This window comes from Pituophis catenifer, unplaced genomic scaffold, assembly GCF_029215685.1.
Source record: "Pituophis catenifer annectens isolate HBS135680 unplaced genomic scaffold, rPitCat1.0.hap2 SCAF_7, whole genome shotgun sequence".
Lineage (NCBI taxonomy): Eukaryota > Metazoa > Chordata > Lepidosauria > Squamata > Colubridae > Pituophis > Pituophis catenifer.
The window spans coordinates 77426484-77446866 of NW_027256887.1; the positions used below are offsets into that span (position 1 = coordinate 77426484).

The 20383-nt window shown below is 36.0% G+C and overlaps 1 protein-coding gene across 1 annotated transcript in view; it reads left to right on the forward strand.

Annotated features, from left to right (window-relative positions):
• Positions 1-20383, forward strand: part of CACNA1C (calcium voltage-gated channel subunit alpha1 C) — a 476362-nt gene that overhangs the window by 427516 nt on the left and 28463 nt on the right. Inside the window, 2 exon segments of the mRNA XM_070946686.1 lie at positions 13631-13759; positions 16219-16284. Coding sequence (XP_070802787.1) covers positions 13631-13759; positions 16219-16284 — 195 coding nt within the window.

Consider the following 20383-nt stretch of genomic DNA (forward strand, 5'->3'; position numbering starts at 1 on the left):
GGTTATAATTTCAACTTTTCTGGAAGATGTCACGGTAGAGAAGACTATTTCAAAGCTATTTCATTTTACTGGTTGAGGTTGCATTTCATTTGCAGCCTTTAAAAAGTATTCTTACCATTAAAATGAATGGAATTTGTACATGTTCTACAATGAAATGTAGCGTTACAATTATAAATCAACTTAATTTTGTGGGATAGATCAACTGTAGCTCGCATGTTATCATTTTATTTCTAGGTCCTTAACATAAAAAGATGACACTATAACAGACTAATATACCTGAATTTCTCTAGAGCCAAATGTTCTTGATATATGCCATATCTGTTAAGCTATGACATTATACAGTTAGTCCTTAACTTAAAACCATTCATTTAGTGATGGTTTGATGTTACAATGGCACTGAAAAAAGTGATACTAGTCCGTGCACTTAAGACTATTGCAGTATCCTCATGATCACATGATCAAAATTGACAAGCAGCATTAATTTATGAAGATGCTAAGACATTCAAAGTTATTGAACTATGTTTTCAAAAATAAGTGCAGGTTCATTATATCTGTTGTATGCTACCAAGTTGCAAAACTATTTCACTGGAAAGTAGCAGCAGTACACCTAGGCTTCATTTCAATATATTTCACAATTCTGACACTTAACTTTTGAGTAAAAATATCCATGACATTGCTATTTGGAAGTGATACATGATCTAGATATTATTAAACAATTTCATACTTTAATACTTTAAAAAGATGTAAAATATGTTATCGTATTGTCATTTGTATTTTAAACTCAAAATTCAGAATTTTCATCACTACTTCTGTTTAGTCTTGGTAGGCAGTAAATATGTATGTTTGTATTTAGAATACTGAACAAATTAATCTAAAATCTATCTAAAGCTACATTCCTACATCCATTATCAGTCTGTGATTTCTGGCACATTGTCCTCCATTGCGAAATCAAATCACCTCAAAATCCCCTTTATACGTGTCTTTTACTTGCATTGTCCTTGCTGTATATGTTTTCAAGGTATCTTTAATGCATAACTGCTGGATTGCAGAGGACACCATGCAAATATCGGAAAAAGATCCTCTGGCAGTTGCTATGTAATATTTATTTGTCATATTTGTAGGATTTCAAATGTGACCCTGGGCAATGTACATATTCCCTACATATGATTGAAGTAAGTCTCGCTGAATTCAGTGGAAATTATTTTTGAATATTTAGGATTGTACTAGGAGTCATATGAATCTTATTTACTACTGGCTTGTTGAGCAATCTTGCCTGATCCTAAAACATAGGAAATTAATTTTCTGTGAGTGAAAAATTATTTGAAAATACATCATAATATCAATTATTGGAAATGTATAAACATACACATATACATATACATATACACACCTAAGGGAAGACCAAAGTTAATACAATGCTGCTTTCTCCTAGACCAGGAGTCTGCAACCTTAAATACTCAGAGCCATTTGGACCCGTTTCCCACAGAAAAGAAAACACTGGGAGCCACAAGACCTGGATGGGCGTGGCCAACTCGACATCACTCACTTCCACCAGTCACATGACACCCCACCCAATCACGCCTGCCCAGCCGGTCATTAGGGCAGAGAACCTGTTGTTAAAAAACACCGGGAACCACAAAACCCTTTTGACATCTCTCCCTCCCTCTGTATCTCTCTGTCTGTCTCTCCCCCTCTCTCTGTATCTCCCTCTCTCTGCCCTGGCTGCTTCTCCATCCCCCACCATTGCCCTTACCTTCTCAGGATTGACGAGGATTGACTGGGAGGGGAGGGTGAGGGGCAGGGCCAGCCAGTGGTGGGATCAACCAACAGGGAGCCACAGCAGAGGGTCCAAAGAGCTGCATGCGGCTCCAGAGCCACAAGTTGCTGACACCCATCCTAGACAAATAATTCAGTTGAACTTCGAGAATCTGACTCCCATATCGTATATAATGTATACACTATATATTCTTAAATACTTAGTTATACTTATATACTGAAACTCATTGCATCACATAACCTTTGCATAGACTGAAATAGATTTGAATGCATCTTTTAATGAGGATGGCAATATGGTCTTGTTAGGGACCAAAATTTGATACTTGTATATAGAGGGCTGATTCAAGACCACATACTATAGATTTCTAGATTTTAATAAACTATACGATGATGCCCAAACATAATGCTTTAACAGTAGTCATTTACATACTCTTATGAAGTGTATAAAAGGAATTTGGGAGGAGTGGGGAGCCTAATCTTTCCAAGCAATAGCTTGATCCATTTTTATCCTTAATTGCCAATTACAAATATCTGTGGTCATCTCTTATGCTCATTATTGTAATTATATCTTTAATTGTTCATTATCTTGATATATATACCCACTGATTCAGTATTATTCTTCTGCCAAATTATTCATTTGTTGATCTATTCATTTGATACCTCTCTTAAACCCCTAGAGTACATTGTTTTTCTACCCATTTGCAGATTTATCCATCCACCCACTATTTTTATTTTATCTTCCAAAGCTTACACTCTCCTCCCTCACCATTTCTCTGCTCCTAAATCATAGTTTCACGTGTGTTCCTCATCAGTTCAGCTGTATTGCCATCATCATTCAAAGGCTTTGCACCCTGAAATAACAACATTCTCTCTTCATTCCCTCTGGAATTGAAATTGGCTCCCAGAATACACCCTTCATTTCTCTTTCTTCCTCCATATGCTTTTCAAACACATTTTTCCTGTAGTTTTCTGAGACAACAACCAACTCAATATCCTCTAAAGTTCTAAGCATAATTGATATACATGGCATATTCTTCACATTAGCTATCCTGTTTCTCTTCTGTTCTTTTGCTATTTCCTTATGTCTGTTCTTACAATGCAGACTCTTTGGGCTAGAGACTTTTCAGATGCCATGAGCACATATAATGCTATACTATAAATAAATATAATAAACAGACATGGATCCATCCAATCCTCTATTAAAACAATGTAAATTAATAGTTATCGCTCATGGCTAAAAAAAGTACTCATAGTTGAATTTGTGCTGTCTGAAAAGATAAAACTTTTAATTTGTTTTTTTAACCTATTCCAGTCAGTCAAATAATTGGAATGACATGGAAATTTAAAATGAAAAAAAATGTTTTCTCATCCCTTGGTTTTGATAGTTTAGCACATAGGAAATATCTGACGTATTTTTCTACCAAATTCTGTAACAGAGCAATTAATGCATCAGACAATATTTGGAACTGAGCACAATACAGGTTTCTAAAATAGCATTTCCATACTTGCTGTTTATTTTGGTTCCTTATACTTATTTTTCTTTAAGTGAGCTTTTTACTATAGCTCCAATAATACTCCCGTCAAAATTCAAATTTTGAATTTAGTATGACAGGTCAGTTTAACCCTGTCACAGCCATAGGGTTTAAAATGCCACTTTAGAAAAGGCCTTTAAAAAGCAAAACCCAAACACCATCTCCTTGCTACAAACCGGAGCACAACTTATCAGAAAGCATTGCCAACTGATACATTTCAAACCTCTTTAGATCACTATGAACTCAGCTATCGGATCTCATTTCCACTATATTGTGTCTAATGAATTTTTAGACTGTAATAAATACAGTCTAAAAACTAAAAACCCGTTTAGCTATCTGAATTCAGTTAAAAATAGAACTTTCTGCTATGTGTCAATGTGAATCTATCATAATAACATCAATCTACTCTACCGAGAAGTTGAGTTGATAAGCAAATGAAAAAACTATGAATTTTATAAGTATGTAGAATTTGAAATTATAAGATAAATAGTCTTTAAATATATGCCATCAAAAAATAGCAAATGCTAGAACATCCTTTACATACCGTACTTGGTAACAAATTATAATTTAAATGAATACAAATTAATATTGAATTAGTGGAGTAAGCATGAGACGTATTAAAATACGTACATTATTAACACACCTAAATAATATGGGATTATATAGATCAAATGTCCAATTCATTTCCCTCTTCGATAGGTTACACATACCTAGCTCCCTCAACCATACAAAACCAAACAAAAATGCATTGTTTTTGTGAATTTTTCTTTTGTTTTGTATGGTTAAGGAAGCTAGGTATGTTTAACCTATCGAAGAGAAGGATTGGAGGAACATGAATTGGAGATTTTAAAGAAGAGATTGGACACCCATTTGTCTGGAATGGTATAGGGCAGGGCAGGGGTGAAATGCTCCTGGTTCGGACTGGATCGCCCGATCCGGTAGTGATCGTTCGGAGAACCGGTAGCAAAAATCCCTGCCCCCCTCCCATGCCCAGCTGAGCCACACAATCATCAGCGGCTTTTTTTTTACTTTTGGCTAAAAGTAAAAAAATCGCAAATACCCATGGCTTAGGGCTGGGGTATTTGCGAGACAGCCTTCTGCCGCCAATAGCCTCCCACCGGCCGGTTCGCTCGCACAGAGAAGGCCTCCTCAGGGTGCCGTCGGCCAGACAGTGCCGGCTGACGACCCCCAAGGGGGAGAGCCTTCTCTGCGGCGGCACCAGCCCTCTGGAATGACCTTCCCCCTGAGATACGCACGATATCAGACCTCCGGACTTTTCGTCGGGCCCTGAAAACACACTTATTCCATCTAGCCGGGCTGGCTTGATCCCATCCTCTCAGTTTTAATTGATTCGGTTTTAATTGGATTGTTTTAAATTATTTGGGCCAAAATTATTTAATTGTTTTTTAAATTGTTTTTAAATTTTGTATACTATGTTTTATTTTGGCTGTGCACTGCCCTGAATCCCGTGGGAGAAGGGCGGTATAAAAATAATAAATAAATAAATAAATAAATAAATAAATAAATACATACATACATACATACATACATACATACATACATACATACATACATACTTTTAAAAGCATTTTTTCTACAACCTCTTCCGCCGAAAAAATGCTTTTAAAAGTTAAAAAAAAAAGCCTCTGATGATCATGCGGCTCAGCTGGGATCATCAAAGGCTTTTAAAAGAAAAAAACCCTTTTTTTCTTTTAAATGCCTCTGACGATCCAAGCTGAGTTGCCTGATCGTCAGAGGCATTTAAAAGAAAAAAAGTCCCTGCCGATCAGGCAACTCAGCTGGGATCGTCAGAGCCTTTTGAAAGCATTTTTTTACAACCTCTTCACCGAAGAGGTTGTAGAAAAAAATGGTTTTAAAAGTAAAAAAAAAAAATTGGCCACGCCCACCCAATCACATTACCCCACCACCACCAAGCCACGCCCACAGAACCAGTAGTAACAAATTTTAGATTTCACCACTGGGGCAGGGGTGTCAAACTGAATTTCTTCGAGGGCCAATCAACATTGTAGTTCTCCACGGGATGGCCAGTGGGGAGACGGGATGGCCTCCTGTAGCACTCTGCCAGCCAAAACGGGACGCGGGGGGCTGAGTATCCTGCTCAAGCAGAGGGTTGGACTAGAAGATCTCAAAGGACTCTTCCAACATTTTTATTCTGTTATAACTGTTAGATATCAAGATTTTAATTTCCCCTGTGAGGATTGGTCAATATCCTGGTCCAGGAATCTCTGTGGAATGCACATACTGTGCCCAAGTATGGGGCGACATATGCAAATGGATGCTTGGTAGACCTTAGGTCTGTGTAATACTGTCCATCAATTGAAAACATTAATGCCAGTCACAGGATAGAAAGAGAAAGTAATAAACTGGATTCAGTATTTATTCTATATGTTACTTTGATCACTGGTAATGATTCAATATCTATATGCCCAGATGGATTATAATCTTTTAATAGCAGAATATGTGCATTTGTGGCAATATAGGCTGTGTTTAATAACAACATAAATATTTTATTAGTGTACATATATGGAATGTCCCATGCACAGTCTTTAAAATGTATATGATATGATATGATATGATATGATATGATATGATATGATATGATATGATATTCTTGGACAATATCAGTAAGGTATTCACCTTTTGTGTTACTGGAAGTCTTTCGTTTTAACCATAGCATTCTTATGTTTCACTCTCATGAATAGCCATTTACTCTGTAAGTCCAGAGAGCTTGTACTATGTAAAATGTTCTGTTTACACAGAACATTTTAATGAAAGCTATTACACTGGTGACATACACTCTCGTTAATATTGGAACTATTACACAATATCTCTACTGTCAAATTTCAATTTATTGTTTTTTTCTGATGAAAACATAAAGCATGGAAGCTGTTTTATTCTTAATATTTCTAAGTCAATTTGATTCTTTTTCTGGCATAATTTGCTATTAATTTCCCATTCTCAGGAACAATTAGTCAGTTAGAGCTCAGAGTATGTTGTAGTCTTCCTTAAGGATATTTTCTTTCTCTAATTATTCAGCAGTTCTTGAAATTTTTCCAAGCTTTCCTGTGCCTCTTATGTGATAGTACAAGTAGTCCTTGGCTTACGACCACAACTGATCCCAAAATTTCTGTTGTTAAGTGAGACATTTGTTGAGTTTTGCCCCATTTTACGACCTTTGTTGCCACAGTTGTTAAGTGAATCACTGCAGTTGGTAAGTGAGTAACACGGTTGTTAAGTGAATCTGGCTTCCCCATTGACTGCTTATCAGAAGATCACAAAAGGTGATGACATGATGACAAGTATGATGACAAGTATGAAACCAGTTGCCAAGCATCTGAAGTTTAATCACATGACCATGGGGATGCTACAAAGGTCATAAGCGTAAAAAATAGTCACATCGCTTTTTTCAGTGCCATTGTAACTTTGAACGGTCCTTAAATGAACTGTTGTAAGTCGAGGACTACCTGTAATACCATTTTAGATACTTAAAAATTCACAACCATTCCCAGCTTAAGAAACATTATGCAATAAGGAATAAATTGTAGTTGTTAAAATATCATAATTTCAAACTCTACACAAACATATGAGATAAAATCTGACTTAGTACTTAAAACTCAGGCTGTAAGTTAATTATTACTATAATTACTCTACCCATATAGGGAACGCTATATAAGTACTGCCTTCCATGAGAATAATAGAGACATAAAAGTATTATGTCCTTTTCTGCAATTAGAACGATCTCATATAGGGAACGCTATATAAGTACTGCCTTCCATGAGAATAATAGAGACATAAAAGTATTATGTCCTTTTCTGCAATTAGAACGATCTCATTTTTTTTAATAATGGGAAAACATGATTTTTCTTGAGTAATCTCTATCCAATTAAAGAGCAAGTGACTATTTAAATTCACAAGTGGAACTCCAAGCATAGCCAAGAAGATGGAAAAGGATCAGCACATAAGAACCATTGACAAAGACTCAAAAATTTATGGATTCTTACTGAGCTTTAGGATCAGAGATCAGATTTTATAAGGTACGATATATTGGAGATCTGCACAAACTAGGGTTCCAAGAATCTACTTTCTACATTTCTGTTTTTGTAACCTAATTCCTACAAGGAAGGAAAAAGAAAATTATCTTGTGTTAGCAAGATTTCTGTTATGTAGTAATCAATACAATAACAAAGTATGCAGCAATTCTTAATAGCCACGTTCCAGGCAATCTTAAATTAAGAAAACCCAGTATACCCTGTCTGAGATTAATGCCTGAAATGCAGTGATACAGTTTTTATTTTTGAACTGAAGCCTGACTTGCATTAACTTTCAATAAAAGATGGATAATAGAGTTTGCTAAAATTGCAGATCTACTACTTTAACTGGAACCATCAAATACTAACATTACTAGATCTATATTTTATTTTATTTTATTTTGAAGAAAAATCCATTTATATGAAATTCATATTTTAGATTATAACTATTGACATACTGTCCATATCTCTGATAGATTCACTAAGAGAGCCAATGCTAATAAACCTTCTCTAGAAATATTTTTAAAACTGCTATTCGGTAAAGCTTTGTTCTAGGTATGGGGGAGATCATTTGAAGACAAACATTGTCATTCCATTCTTCCAAATAAGTTGATATATTCACTTTCTGCTTCATTTGAAACAACATGGGAAACTTAGCATAGAAAGTACATGAACTTATTTATACTCACATACACACACACACCACAATCCATAATATATTTGCAGCAGCAATTTTCAGAAACAATAGTGATTTAGAATGTTGAAACATAACCAAGGATTGTGTTTATTTTTATTGCAATTATATTTCTTACTAGGAGAAATATAAGACTAATCCATTGATCATTACAATGCTTGACAAATGAATCAGGTAATCATAAACACTGTAATTCCTTGACAATGATTGATATTCAGAATCTCAAACATCTCAAACATTTTAGCAGGTGCATCTCTCATAGATATTTCACAAATGCAGGTAGTACTTTTTATTGTTTATTAGTGTTAAACAAAATTACTAGTTACAAAACCTGCATCTGAGAAGTACAGCTCATTTAGCAGACAATTAAGAATGTACAGGTAGTCCTTGTTTAATGACCACAGTTGGGATGGACAACTGGGTCATTAAGCAAAGCAGTTGCTCAAAGAAAGTGTAGTTGTGTTTATGATCTTACTACAGTTTTCCTTGACTTTACAGATTGCAAAGATCATAAATGTGAGGATTGGTCCAAAAGTTATTTTTTCATTGTCATAAGCGCAAACATGAAATGAGGCAGTCATAAAATGAGGTCTACCGATACATTTAATACATATACTATACAAAATACTACTTTGGACAGAAACAAACCTAATTGAGAACACATGTTAATATTCTCAGTAATAAAAAACCCAGAACATACATTTTTGAGACTATACACATAAAATTCTCCATTTATAAAAATGTGATGAATGGGCCGGTTTATTCTCTTTACTATTCAAAAACCGATTATTATAAAAATGTAATCTGAACTATATTCAAAGTTCAATTACTTTAGATCTAAGATTATCAGTTTATCACCAAAATTATGGCACAGAAAGGGGAAATAGCCAATATTTTTAAAATATAAAATTTTAAAATAAGACAATTTCATGAATGATAAATTGTACAATGACTGCTAACCATGTTAAAAATGTCAGAGTTATAAACCTCTAATTGACAACTGCTGGAGGTAAAGCAAAGATGACTATCATACCTGTTGCTCCAGATTGGTTAATATTTCAAATAGAATAGATGGGCCTTTTCTGTAATCTAAAAAAACATAACATTCAATCCTGTACATTTCTAGTCAGGAATAAGTTTAATTATGTCCAATAGGACACGTCTCCAGATTTTTTATAAGACTGTAACTAAAACTGAATGTTACACAGAAATAAAAATCAACCACATTAAAGACATCAGAAACTTTACTTGGTAGAAAGGTAAGAATATTGTTATATCAAGTCCTCTTAGCTTTTGCCAACTATCGAATAGTTTAGACGTAAGACTGATCAGCCCAGCTAGCATGGCCACTGGCAAGGGATTGTAGAAGCTGTACTCTAGAATATGTGGAGATTGTTTATTTCTTATATATAGCAAAACATCTTGGCTTTATTTTAATATTAATTAACTGGAAAACCCAGCAGTGAAAATGGATCCTGATGTCATTTAAATATATATATATATAATAACATTTCAGTTCTATGGATGGAATGTCCATTAAAATTCAATTTTCATAGTGATGTTTATGCCTTTTGCATCATTATTTAACTAATGTTAAAATTGTCAGGTAACCACACAAATTACATAGGTTACATCAATTGTCTGGACTGCTTTGGAAACAATGGAATATATTCATTGTGGAAATTAAGTCTGAAGTAAAATTTTGTCTCTTGTTGTCCTTAGTCTGATAAATGAAGGTCCAGAGATTTGAAGCTTTACTTTATTCTAACATTTGTGCTCTTGGTACTGAGAACGAAATTAGATTAGTCAAGGGAAAGTTCTATCACTTCAGTTAATATAGTTGTATTCCTAAAACAATTGGACTTCATCATTTCTTTTTCCAAGAAAATAGCTATAAGTTTGGAGTCTAAAGGAATGCACTTTCTGAAAAGAAATATAAAACTAACCTGAGAACTATACAATATCTTTTTGATAAGATTCAATTATCTGTATATCTGTAAAACAATGGATTAAAATTCATAACCCCTATTAATACAATTGTGTGAATGTGTGCAATTTGCTGAATTCCATAAGAGGACTCTTTAATAATGGCTGAATTTGATCCATTGCATTCCAGAGAATCTATAGTGTCTTTTCTACTGTGTGATCCTATTTTTTTTTCTTTATATCCTTCCTTCCTTGCTGTGATTTTTGTTGTCCCTGTGTGCATTCCTAGACAAAAACCTAACCATCTTCTCCTGTAACACTTCTTAATCTTCTAATACATGCCTTATTCTCTTGCCACCTTAACTACTAAGGTTTCTGTCTCCAAACCTGGCCCAGTTATCCCTGCATGTAATCTCCATGTTGTGTATCCATCTGTAGAGTCTGGTATTGATTATTCTGCACATGATTTGTATTTCATGTGCATCCTTGATTTTTTTCTTCAATCAAGTTATCTGTTGTCCTACCATATAATGAGTTATTACCAAGAGAGAACTGGAACCCTTTTCGGATTTCTTGTTTGTTAAAAAATGAGCTCTTTGAATCAAGTGGATTGGCTTGCAAAAAAAAAATTCAAACAGAGAAGAAAGCTAATATTCATATCTTCATACAAAAATAAAATCAGACAATAAAGACCCACATAGAATATGAGATGTGGTCACAGTGCAATTCTAGTTGTGTGAACAAATCCTTCCAGCTCATTTGCCCAAGACAGTGTCACACCTACACCCTGATTAATTCACCCTGTTGAAGGATCTCTAATTGAAGGTGAGGGAAGGGAGAAGGAAATGTACTTCTGACTGAACTGGACTAGTGTGGTTGATGTACTGTATGCCGGGCCACTGATTTCCCCTTTTTTTGTTCACACTTCCATATTGTGGACAATATGCTTGAAAGACCCATTCCTGCCATCCAGGAAATAATGTTAAGAGGCAAACGGGAGCTTATTAAGCACATATTATGCTTTTAAGCTATTACCATTCTATGATACCATTATTGGTTGGTTGAGATGAATATTACCTGGAGACGTTAATGTTATTTTCTCTTATTTCATCTCACTATAACTTCACATTACAATGCCTGTGGTAAATTCCTCATGATTAGATAGGACATGTTGTAATGCTCTATGGCTCTGAAGTGAAGGTAGGGAACGATGGCAATCACTTAACCAAATTCAATAACATTACAATAGCATAAAGTGTCCCTTACGTAGTAGAATAATTTGTGGGTCTAATAATAAGATTCTAAAGAACATTGTATTTCCCACAGTTCCACATTGGTTCACTTTAAAAAGTCAGTTAATGTCCTTTTTCTTGACTACATTACTTAATTCAGCAAATTCTATATCCTGAACAAAATTGGTTGTCAGACTTGGGAACTGCATGTATCATAGCATTTTTTTTCCTTTCTGAGCTGAACAGCCTACCTTCAACAGCAAGCGTTCATTAATTCTAGAACAAGATTATTTTCATGCATATTTCAGGAAATGTTTCTAAGTATTAAAACCAGTCATTGACTTCTGCAAGCCTGCTGAAATCCCCCCCCCAAAATAAAACCTATATATGCGTTTTAAATAATTCAAAACATAGGTTTGATTCGCAGTATCTTAATTATGCCTCATTTTTAAAAAAGGAAAATGATGCATTTTACATATAAATTATAGAGGGAAAAACCCAGAAAATTGCAAACTGTTTATATACAGTTTTGTATATAATTCAAGATTTAAACTCTATGTATATGCACATAGACACATAAATACAGGGTAGAAGAGCTAGTGTTAAATTCGTAACAGGAAATCAAAGGACCTGTTCTCTCATGGTCACTACAAGTGGTGAGTAGTTCAAATTGGGAGATATGTTTGTTGGGTGGTAGGTGATCTGCACTGTTTCCAGATAGATCAGAAAGAGAGAGAGAGAGAGAGAGCATTGAACTGTTAGTTTGCTGGGAGCCATGGGAAATTATAGAGCTTAAGAAGAAAGAATGTGCTATTACTTCCTTTGAAATCTGCCAGCGTTCTACAGCATATGTAGGAGAAGTAGACCATATCTTAGGGCACTAAAACTCTTCGTCCTTCACTAGTCTATCTTGTATGGTTTGGTAACACCATTACCCAATTCCCTACCAGCAGTCTGTTTGGTAGGGAGCCTTCTCAAAAAAGCCAAAAGAAACTAGCTGACCCCATTTGATTCAGGTTTATCCTGGCTTAGTGCAGTGTCCATGTAAGTCACAAGCCCCCAAAGGGAATAGTATGGAGGAGTCCTGTGCTAAGGGACTAAGCTATGAGAACATCAGAAGCCACTTAGAAAAAAAAGCTATTTTAAACTCTAGGAACTATTAAACAGTAGTGGCAGGCCAAAATAACTATATTATCTAGGCAGTGGACAGGCTGTGGGAAATACCCAGGGGTCATGAGAAATAAAATTGGGGACAGGGAAAATAAGCGAAGATGTAGTAGGGAACTACAGAAAAACACAAGAAGCACTTGTGTTTTATAATGCAGTACATATTGCAGTACACATTGAAAAAGCAAACTTTGAAATGGCTACTGCTCCTCATATTGCTGAGATTAAGTATATCAGAGATAAACTGAACGTATTTTAAAGTTAGGACTTCTCCTTGCAAGAAGAAACCCCATATAAGCATGCTTCAGACATTATACACATAATACGCATCCATTTTTGTGGGATTTCTGCAGGGAAGAGAACAGAGAAGGTCCCTTATCCCAGTTTCGATTGCATGCTTTTTGCTGGGTTGTTAGTCCATATGGCTAAAAATTGTTATCTCCTTTTGGATTAGGAACTTCTTATTCAGCATGCAAGAAAATGAAACACATTTTGTATAGCCTGCTTACTCTGTATCTGAGTATCAGGGTTTTGTTTAATTGCCCATTCCTTCCAAACTCCCCAAATGTGGGGTGTCCGTTTTTTCAGTACAAAGGAGGAAGAATCCTATCTGATGTGTAATATTTACACAAATGTAACAGCTTCTGTTTATAGCATTTTGGGTAATCGTCGTTTCTCCCAACCAAACAACACAGTACATTTGTGTGTGCGCTGTTTGTTTGTTTTTAAATGAGCCAAGTATCTGCAATATTCCTTTTAAAATCCCTGATACGGTGTAAACTACAGTTACATTTCTATGATTTCATTATACTGATGTCATTGTAAAATATAATTTCATTATATTGTGGAGAAAAATGTAACTGCATGCCTACTTTCCGCAGACTAAATAATGTCGCACCCAAATGTTCTCCCTGGCCATTTGTTGTGACCCTTTAATCAATGAGGTAGGCAAACATGGCTTCACATTACTAGCAAGAGCCCTGGCCAGATCTTCTTGTTAAAACAAGGAGAATAATATTTGAAACACTCCTGAACAACTACAGCGAATTGAAAAGAAGGATGTGGGGAATATATAGACTTACCATAGGGATTTAGAGAAGAGATTAGAGGGTAGTAAAAGACGGGAGGGAGGGTCTTCTAAGGCAGGGGAACAGTGCAGTGAGCTCTTCCTGTGGAGTCGCATTTTCTGTGGCCCAGGGTGGGTTTTCTCCACCTGCTGTTGTAACTACTGCCCTCTGTGCCAATGGGTTCCAGAACACAGAGGACAACTCTCGCATCTCAATCACCTTTTTCCGACTCTTCCGTGTGATGCGTCTGGTGAAGCTCTTGAGTCGAGGGGAGGGCATCCGCACGCTGCTCTGGACCTTCATCAAGTCTTTCCAGGTATTCCTTCCTTCTGCATTATGTGGCCTTACCTTGGGGCAGCTGTCACGTTTCAGTCTGCTCTTCACATTACATGCTTCTATGGGATATGGCAACGATTTCTGAATGGTCTCTGCCCAGGATAAATTCGTTTCTACATCTAGGAATCTCAGGATTAGGATGGATGGATGGAATGAAGCTTGGTGGGGTAGAGGACTTTGAAACTCAAATATGAACAGTTATTTTTTTTAAAAAAAAAAGAAAGAAATTTGTACGAGTCACACACTTCTCCAATTGCAAAATTATTGGACCCTAAACTGAGAGTTTTATTCCTGTCAATACAAGTGTTAAGGCAGAAAGTGAATACAACAATTTTATAGTAAAATTGTTTTTATATTAAAATAAAGGTGCACTTTCCGTCCATCAGGTCAGCTTGCTGATGCAATTGGGGAATCATTCAGCTATGCAACATTCCCCAATATAGCACCCTCCAGATGTGTTGGACCACATGCTGGCTGGGGATGATGGGAGTGATAGTCCCAACACATCTTAAGAGCACCAGGTAGGGGAAGGCTGATCTATGGCCATTACTGGCAACTGGACTCAGTCCAAACATGGCAAGAGACCCAAACCCTTATGCATATCTTGGTCTTGTTTTCCAGCTGACATAAAATCATGGATGCAAGGGTGAAGTCTATGCAGGTGGCCACAAAACTGAGATCCCACTGTGGCTGCAGCTATTTCAATTTTAAGGTCCCCTGACTCCACAACAATTCTTTAATCACAAATTATCATTTGAAAAAAAAAGAAAAGAACATGACATACATTATTTTATATATAAAAAGAATACAGCTGACCAGAAGACAGATCCGAGACTTCAGAAATGGTCCCATGCAAATACGTATTTAGCAGTCTCCAGTCCAAATCAAACCTACTGATTTCTTTCTGCAGTATACCAATTCTCTACCTGCAGAAGGTTTCTTTCAGATTTATTCTCTATGCGACTCTTGCTGAACTTTCTAAATTCCCAGGTCAATCCTATATACTCGTAGTCCTCAACTTACAACCATTCATTTAGTGACCGTTTGAAGTTATAACGACACAGAAAAAAAGTGAGTTACAACCAGTCCTTGCACTTATGATCACTGCTGCATCCCCACAGTCGCATAATCAAATTCAGGCAGCTGGCTGCAGGGTCATGTAATTGCCATTTACAACATTCCCATTTGGCTTCCAACAAGCAAAGACAATGGAGGAAGCAGGATTTGCTTAATGACTGGGATTCTCTTAACAACTGCACTGATTTGCTTAACAACCGTGGCAAAAAGGATCGTAAAATCAGGCACAGTTCACTTAAGCGCCATGATTAACAATGGAATCTGGTCCCAATTGTGCTCGTAAGTCGAGGACTACCTGTAATTTTTTATAACATTTATAAGTGCCCATGTAATGAAGAAACGTGGCTGCAAGAGGGATTCAACTCTTGAATAACATTACTACTTCTTAGAAGTATCTCAGACAATTATAGATAAATGAAATTTGATTGTCTAAGTGGAACAAAATGATACGTTCACTTTCATTCTAATTTCAGGAAGCAATGTTTTTCAATTATCTCTGAAATATGATGACCAGAGTCCAATATCTACTGGACTACTTTTTTCAACACAGTTTCTCTTTGTAAAGCTCCATGCCCATTGATGGAAATAAAATTAATGGAGCTCAAATAATTTCTTATTGAGTGAGATAAAATGATAACATTTTCCCCATATATATTTAGTCCAAAATACTGCAATTCAAAATATTGGATCCATATTTCTATACTAGATAGTTCTGGCTCTATTCTATGCATTCCTCATTTCTAAATTTTTGACTATATCTTTTAACAATTTAACAATGATCTTACTTTTAAAAAACTATTAATGTAACAGTTGGCACATAAAATTTTTAAATAGAGAAGAGTTATTGATGGTTAAAGTTGTATTATTACAACAAATGCTGAAATCATTATCTATCTGGAGCGAAATATATATATATATAAATATTAAGAAAAATGGTTTTACAGATCTGATAGACAATAGGCAGCAAGCACTGTTTTTTCTAAGAAAAATATTATTGTGAAAAGAAATAGTAATGACAAGAGAGATAGAATGTTTTGTTAGAAGGATTAGTTATGGCAAAACAACAGTGGATCAGCAGAGTCATCTAGTGGAGAAATAAATAGTTTACATTAATGATAGTATATGCACACAAGTTTTTAAAGGGAGATGCACAAGATCATCTAATGTTTTACTTTCTGATGCATTGTTATGTAAATGCATCCATATGCATTCTACTGCAGATTGTACAGTCAAAGAAATATTTGCCTCTGGTCTTATGCTCTCAGGTGCTTTCAATACGGGAACATTGTATCCCAAGTTCCAAAAAGTTAGCTTTCTTCATAAATGATTCATCATTACCTGCTTTTGATTTTTTTTCCCCAGGCTCTCCCCTATGTGGCTCTATTAATAGTAATGCTGTTTTTTATCTACGCCGTCATTGGGATGCAGGTAAGTGTCTTTCTAAGATTTAATATTTTCTGTTGCAAGCATATGGAGAGGGAATTATAGAAAAGAATCTTCAAGTGAATTCAAGGACTATGTCATATGGAGGCCTATTACCTGAACATGAAGTCAGGGAGTCTAAAATAAAAATGCCAATGTATTTTGGCTAAATCTAAATTAATTTTATGTGTGGGTTAATAAGAGTAATGCCAGTTTGCTGTCATGACTAAAGGTGCTGAACTAGAAACTGAATTCTCGTCCTCCTTTAGGCATGAAATCTGGCTAGGTGACTTTGGACCAGTCCTTTCTCCTCAGCCCAACCCTCACTTAAAGACTCAGTAAACATGGTCGGAAAAAGAATCTGCTTTTGTGCTTTTTTTATTTTTTAGCACTGCAACCATTTCTTCATATTGCTAATAAGTAAAATTAAAAGTAGATTTTAGCCGAAATGGTACTCGTGATTATGTGCAGAGTCTAAAAGACAAAAGAAATTTCTCCACGTAGAAACTCTGCCTTATCATTTTGTTTCCTGAAATGAAAAATATGGCCTGCCTCAGAGTGTTTAATTTGTCCTCTTGCAGTAGTAACTCCCAGCGCCCCCTCAGAGCAGCTGCAACTGTCATTACTAACTAGTGAGTTGGAGAATCTGAGCCCAGAGAGTTCCAGGGCTCCTCAGGCGACTGACTTAGAAGAACCTCCCTTTAAAAGCTCTGTCTGGTTTGGATGCTTAATTTGCACTATTGTTTTGCACTTCTCTACTTTTAAAAAGCTGGTTACTGTCAGCACTTACAACTGTCAGAACAATCTGCATATGTGCAGAATTCAACCAGAGTTTCCAAAGGTTTTGCATATGAACCCCAAAATAGAATAGTTTACATAAGATACCAGATTGCCAGATGGACACGCATGATAGGTGATTCTAGTTTGTTCTGTGTGCGTTGTCTCCTATCCACACAACTAGTGATAATTACTGCCTAGCCTTAGACCAGGAAGCAAATCGTCTGTGTTTGTTTGTTTGTTTGTTTGTTTGTTTGTTTGTTTGTTTGTTTGATCAGCACAAGTGATTGAGTGACTAGTTTGCTGCTCCTCTCCATCATCACTAATTTGGTATATTGCTCATGCCCTGTAAGGCTGCAGATATTCGTACTTTATACAGTAGGGATGTACAGTAGGGACGCATAAACTATATTAGATGCATATTAGATGCATATGCTAGAAATATACAAACATGGAGATTTCAAGGATTTGCAGTGGCACATTAGAGGTGCTGATGTACAGATAATACTCGATTTATGACCACAATTGAGCCCAAAATTTCGGTTGCTAAATGAGACATTTGTTAAGTGAATTTTAACCCTTTTTACAATCTTTCTTGACTCCGAGACACTGCAACCGTCATAAACACGAAATTTTGTTCACATGACCATGGGGATGTTACAGTGGTTTTAAGTGTGAAAAACTGCCATGTCACTTTTTTCAGTGGTGGTGTAACTTTGAACAGTCACTAAATGAACTGTTGTAAGTCAAGGACTACTTGTATTGCTCAAGGCACTTTCATGACTCACCCAATATTTGTGATTCCAGTATAGTTCAGGATATTTGAGCCTAAAATTCTCACAAAGACTTATCAGATTTTTAAAAATAGTTTAGTGGAATCTTTAGTGTTCAATAGATAGATAGAATTCTTTATTGGCCAAGTGTGATTGGACACACAAGGAATTTGTCTTTGGTGTATACGTGTACATAAAAAGAGAAGATACATTAGTCAAGAATGATAAGGTACAACACTTAATGATAGTCATGGGGTACAAATAAGCAATGAAATCATATTAGGAAACAATATAATATAATTAGGAAACAATATGAGCCGAGGTGGCGCAGTGGTTAGAGTGCTGTACTGCAGCTACTTCAGCTGACTGCTAGTTCAGCAGATCAAATCTCACCGGCTCAAGGTTGACTCAGCCTTCCTTCTTTCCGAGGTGGGTAAAATGAGGACCCAGATTGTTGGGGGCAATATGCTATTTAGTATACGATCGATTGTTGTAAGCCGCCCAGAGTCCTTGGAGAGTGGGCGGCATAGAAATATGATTAATAAAAATAAATAAATAAATAAATCATAAGGATACAAGCAACAAGTTACAGTCATACAGTCATAAGTGGGAGGAGATGGGTGATAGGAACGATGAGAAGATTAATAGTAATGGTAATTTTGAAATCTCATCCACTGTACACTAGTGACTAAGAGGGCGGGGGAGGGAGGGTAAGCTTTCTTCAAGGGAAAACGCTCTATCCCTTGCTAAGAATTTTTCCTCCTTTAGTCTCTGCAGAGAGCTTTTGGTTGGGACTAAGGGGGAAAAAAACATTTTTCAAGAGCCTGTGGGAGAAATAAAACCTGTCCCTGAGGGAGAATTTTTCTTCCTTGGTCCCTTCCAGTGAGTTTTTACTTAGGGGCCATGGGGGAAAAGATAAGACCCATTTCTATCTCTTGTGAGGAGGAGAGTTTTTTTTCTTTAGGCCCTAGCAGAGAATGGTCTCCACTTAATCCTGCAGTCATTCATGCTGGAGAACCAGTATGATGTAGTGATTGTGGTGCTGGCCTAGAAACCAGGAGACTGTGAATTCTAGTCCCACTTTAGGCATGAAAGACAACTGGGTGACTTTGGCTCATCACTTTCTCTCAGCCCAATCCACCTCACAGAATAGACTAGATTAGACTAGACTAGAATAGAATAGAATAGAATAGAATAGAATAGAATAGAATAGAATAGAATAGAATAGAATAGAATAGAATAGAATAGAATAGAATAGAATAGAATTTTTATTGATTGGACATACAAGGAATTTGTCTTGGTGCATATGCTCTCAGTGTACATAAAAGAAAAAATACGTTCATCAAGAATCATAAGGTATAACACTTAATGATAGTCATAGGGTACAAATAAGCAATCAGGAAACAATATCAATATAAATCGTAAGGATACAAGCAACACAATTACAGTCATACAGTCATAAGTGGAAGGAGATGGGTGGTGGGAACAATGAGAAGATTAATAGTAGTGCAGACTTAGTGAATAGTTTGACAGTGCTGAGGGAATTATTTGTTTCAATAAACTTGGTTGTTTGCTTGCAGATATTTCATTACCCAACTAAGGTAACATGGATTAGGCTACATAAATCTGCAGAACAGAAACGTCTACTTTTAAGACTCACAATCCTTTTTAGGTCATTAGGAACAGAAACTCTTTCAGAAAATGGAAGGATGTGCAGGTGCTTTAAACCGGCAGTATTTTCCAAACCACTTTTCTCAAGTACCAAGACGAGCGTAACGGATTCAGTCTGTCTTGATTATTTATAGAATTATTTCCTATCTTACCATCTGCCAGGCCTCAAACCAAGAATAACATGTGGTGATTCTTCCAAGCTGAGTTATTTATTGTTTCACATCTATAGACAAAATTTCGCCAGAATAAGCACTGTACTATGTGCATCTACAACACACACTGCCAACTAATAAGAAGGGGCTGCCTTCACCCTCTTTCTCTCATGGGTAATAACTGGACTGAGTTGCCTCTTTCTCTTCTGGAATACATCATTCTCTCCTAAAAATCCACTCCTTACTACAGTCCATCACATCATTCATAATCTGCATTCACTATTGCCCAAAAGAAGTAAGAGAAAGAGAAAAAAGAAGAAAGCATAGGGTAAAAATGAAGAAAAGATAATCAGCAGCAGTTCAACTATTAGTAGAGCATCAGGCTACTGGGCTAAATTGGGTATCAGGGAAGTGTGCAATTCAAGAGAGTGAAAGCATTAATAAATCAAGTGGTCATATCATTTGAAACCCAAGATGTCCCTTATGTTTTTCACATTTCCAATATTTCATTAATTTCATGACAAAAAAGTACTGATCTTTGAAAATCTTGAAAATAGTGTACTTATTGAAGGTAAAATTGAGAAAACTAATCCTTACAGAACACCTTGCTTATAAATATCTTAAAGAATATAGCAATATACAGGATTTCTTAGCACAACATTTTTAGTTTCCCTAAGCAATTTTAGGACGGTTTATGAAGAGACAGAATAATTAGCCCTCTTATTTTATACA